A 3,431-nucleotide genomic window follows, 5' to 3' on the forward strand; every position below is an offset into this window, starting at 1 on the left:
CCGTCCCGTCCCGTCCCCGCCCGGCGGCGGCGGCGGGCAGGAGGGAGCGAGCCCGCCGGAGACGAGCCGGGAGATGCCGCCGCACTCGCCGGCAGCGAAATGACGGCCGAGCAGGATGGGGACGGGGGGACCTTCAGCTCCCCACACCCCTCCCGCCTTCGGGGGGTTTTTTTTTTTTTTTTTGGAATTTTTTTTTCCTTTTTTTTTTTTTCCTCCTTTTTGAGAACATTTTGAACCAGCAAAACCAACAACAATCTATCAAAGTACGTGCTGAAAAACGTAAGAGAATGAGCAAATAAAGAGAGGAACGGAAAGGGGAGAGAGAAAGGGGAAAAAAAAAAACCAACAACCACAAACAACCCCGAACGCCACCAACGCACCACCCAGCAAAAAGCTTCTCAAGCCGGCGGAAAGAAAACTCTCCCTCCGGAGCCTCCAGACAAAAGATCAGAGACTCAAACTCCTCCGGCCCCTGTGCCTCCCCGCCCGGAGCAGCCAGCACCCTCCCGCCCCCCGAACTGTGTACATAGCCGCCCTCTCCTTCCTCCGGCGAGGTGGGGAACGAAGTTTTCCTGGATTCTTGGTGTATAGAAGTTCGTCCCGTTTGTAAACCGCGGATTGGTTCCCCCCCCCCTTTTTTTTTTTGGTCGTCTTTCTGGGTTTTTTCCCCTCTTCCTCCCTCCCTCCCCGAGAAAGTGATGGACTTGTTTTCTTTTCTCCCGCTGCCCCTCCCCGCCCCCCTCTCTCCTCCTTTTTTAGTTCACCCCTTTAAAAAAAGTAACGTGGAAGAAAAAATGGTTTCTTTTGTAATTGTGATATCTTGAATATTGTGTTCCTTTTTAAGAGGCAACTTGATTGTAAACTGCATTTCAACTATAGACTGGGGAAGAAATACCGTGCCAAAGTCTCCATTCTGTTACTCACGGACACACACACGAACAAACAACGCTTGTGAATGTATTTTTTCTGTTAGCTGGGTTTACATGTGATGTTTTAGTGCTTTTGCAAGTTCAATTTGTTAGTTCCTGTTCGGAAGATTGTGAGGAAAAATAAACGTCGTGCCGTTAGCTTTTCCGTAATAACACCCTTCCTCCTGTAAATACCTGTTACCATATTTATCCATTTGTAATTAAATTATGGTATTAACTTGCTACAGAGGAAACAGTATTTATAAAGAATGTTTCTTAACTATAAATATGTACAATTGTGAGCATAAACTGTTTCAGATTTTTTATTTGAAGGTTTAAGTGGTTTCATCATTTCTTGTGATATGTTTTGAGAGTAATGCATACAGAAATATAATAAAACGTGTTGAAACTGCACGAGCCGTTTCCTTTTTATGCCAAGGGCTCTCTGAAACCTGCGCTAACGCCTGTGAGGGGCTGAGCGGCGGCCGCAAAACAAACGCCTTTCAAAAATCCGCCGGTTGCTGGAACACGAGGATTTCTTCCAGCTGGGCTCCCCGCCCAGGAAAAAAAACCCCAACCCCCAAAAAACCCCCAACCAGACCAAAAAAACCCCAACATTTTGGGAAGCCTCTGGGCTACAAGGAAAGGGTGAGCGTTCGCCCATTCCCCAAATGACTTGCAAGGCAAGATGTCCTTTAGGAAGAGATTTTACCCGGCAAGAGCCCCCTTCCTTCGCCTTCCTCGGGCTTTCCCCTTCTTCTCCCGGGCCGCGTGGGGCTGGGGAGCTCCCTGCCCCCCCGGGGGACGAAGCGGGGTGCTGCGGGGCGAAGGTGGAGGGGGGACAGCCAGGCGCTGAGCTCTGCGCAGGGCTGCTTTCAGCCCTAACCCGTGTCCTCCTGCTCCTCCCGTGGTTTTGGTAGCCTCTATCCAGCCCTGGAGAGGAGAAAGTGGCGATGCCCGAGAGCTCACGTTTCTCTTGGAGCTTTTTGTTTGTTTGTTTCCCCTCTCTCTTTTTTTTTTTTTTTTAAGCCCAGGGAGCGGTTTGGGTTGTCAGACGTGTTCAACGAGGGACCGAGAGCTGCCGGGCGATGCTTTTCCCGGGGTGCTGGCCCGGCGCTGAGCTCCGCGGGAGCCGTCGGGGCCCGGTCGGTGGAGCCGCCCGTTTGGGACCGGCAGGCAGCGGCTCTCCGGGCACCCCCCCCCCCCCCGCACCGGGACACCCAAGGCGAGTGTGACAGCAGCCGGGAAACGGTGGAAAAACCTCGGCCTTTGCCAAGCCACCGAAATACGCCCCTGCGAAGAGGCAAACGCTGTGAGCCGGGCTCCGAGCGCCCTGCGGTGGCTGCGCTGCCTTCAGCGGCAGCTTGTGCAGGCAGGGAGAAAGCCCCGGGCTCCCCACACCCTGCCGACCCCATCGCCCCCACCCCTCTACCCCGTCGCTTTGGGTTTTTCGAGCTTTCTCCCCCATGTTCAAATCGCGATAGTGGTGTCCCGAGCCGGGGCGGGGGGAGAAATTGAGGGTACGCGGGGCCCTGCTCCTTTCTGGGGTGAGGTGGGGGTTACCTACACCCAGCAGGAGGGGAGGAGGGTGGGAAAGACCCCCCCGTCCCGTCCCGTCCCATCCCGTCCCGTCCCGTCGATGACAACGAAGTTCGGATGCGGAGCGGAGACGGAGCCTCCTCTGCGGCCGCCCCCCCCCTCCCAGCGCGGCCAGCCCCACGCACACGGGCAGGCTCTCCGGGTAATCAAACGGCTATTAAAACCTAATTTATGTTCGGTAATAATATTACGCCAAAAAAATATTTATTAAAATCACTGGCATATGCCGCCGGCCCCTCGGAGAGATCCGTGGGAAACGGAGCTGCGAGGATCCCTCTTTGTCCTTGCCGGCCTCCCAGCAGCCGAAAAACCGAACGGGGGTCCCGGGTCTGCTGCCCACCCCCACCAGCCACCGCTCGCCCGAATCCCCTCCCGGGCCCGGGGGAGGGGGCACGGCCAGCCCTGCCCCCGGCCGGCCAGAAGCTGGGCTCCCCCTTCTCCCTCCCCTCGGAGCCCTTCTGGTTTTGGGGGAGCCCCAGGGGGTGATAGCGGGGGTGTCCCGTGTCCCCCCCCCCCCCCCCCCAAAGCGCAGGTCGTGTGGCAGCAGGGGCAGCCCCGTTCCCTCTGGTCACGGCTGTCTCTCCCCCGGGGAAGGGGGGCCGCGGCGTCCGTGGCCGTCAGCAAACCTCCCCCCCCTCTTCCCTGTCCTCCCCGGCCCTGAACTTGACCCTGGCCTTGGCGCATCCAGCCCCTCTCCGCCCGCCTCCCCCGGGCCTTGACCCCGGCCCGGCCCTGCCACGCTTAAGGGAGAGCGGTAATTCATCGGGTTCAGGGCTTGGGTTGTTTGGGGTTGGGTTTTTTGGGGGGGGGGGGGGGGGCGGGACGGGGGGAGGGCAGCCAAGACCCGCGTCGCAGCCTTGTGCACGGGTGGCCCGGGCTCAGGGACCCCCAGCCCCGGAGTCTTCCTCTGCCCCCTCTCCTTCC

General features: G+C 57.9%; 1 protein-coding gene across 1 annotated transcript in view; it reads left to right on the top strand.

Annotated features, from left to right (window-relative positions):
• The window catches only part of ZIC2 (Zic family member 2), a 5,980-nt gene extending 3,554 nt beyond the window's left edge, over nucleotides 1-2,426 (top strand). Inside the window, exon 3 of the mRNA XM_010578342.1 lies at nucleotides 1,943-2,426. Coding sequence (XP_010576644.1) covers nucleotides 1,943-2,426 — 484 coding nt within the window. The remainder of the gene's footprint in view (nucleotides 1-1,942) is intronic.
• The last annotated feature ends 1,005 nt before the right edge of the window (nucleotides 2,427-3,431 follow it).

The sequence above is a fragment of the Haliaeetus leucocephalus genome, unplaced genomic scaffold (genome assembly GCF_000737465.1).
Source record: "Haliaeetus leucocephalus isolate CR32 unplaced genomic scaffold, Haliaeetus_leucocephalus-4.0 Scaffold626, whole genome shotgun sequence".
Taxonomy (NCBI): domain Eukaryota; kingdom Metazoa; phylum Chordata; class Aves; order Accipitriformes; family Accipitridae; genus Haliaeetus; species Haliaeetus leucocephalus.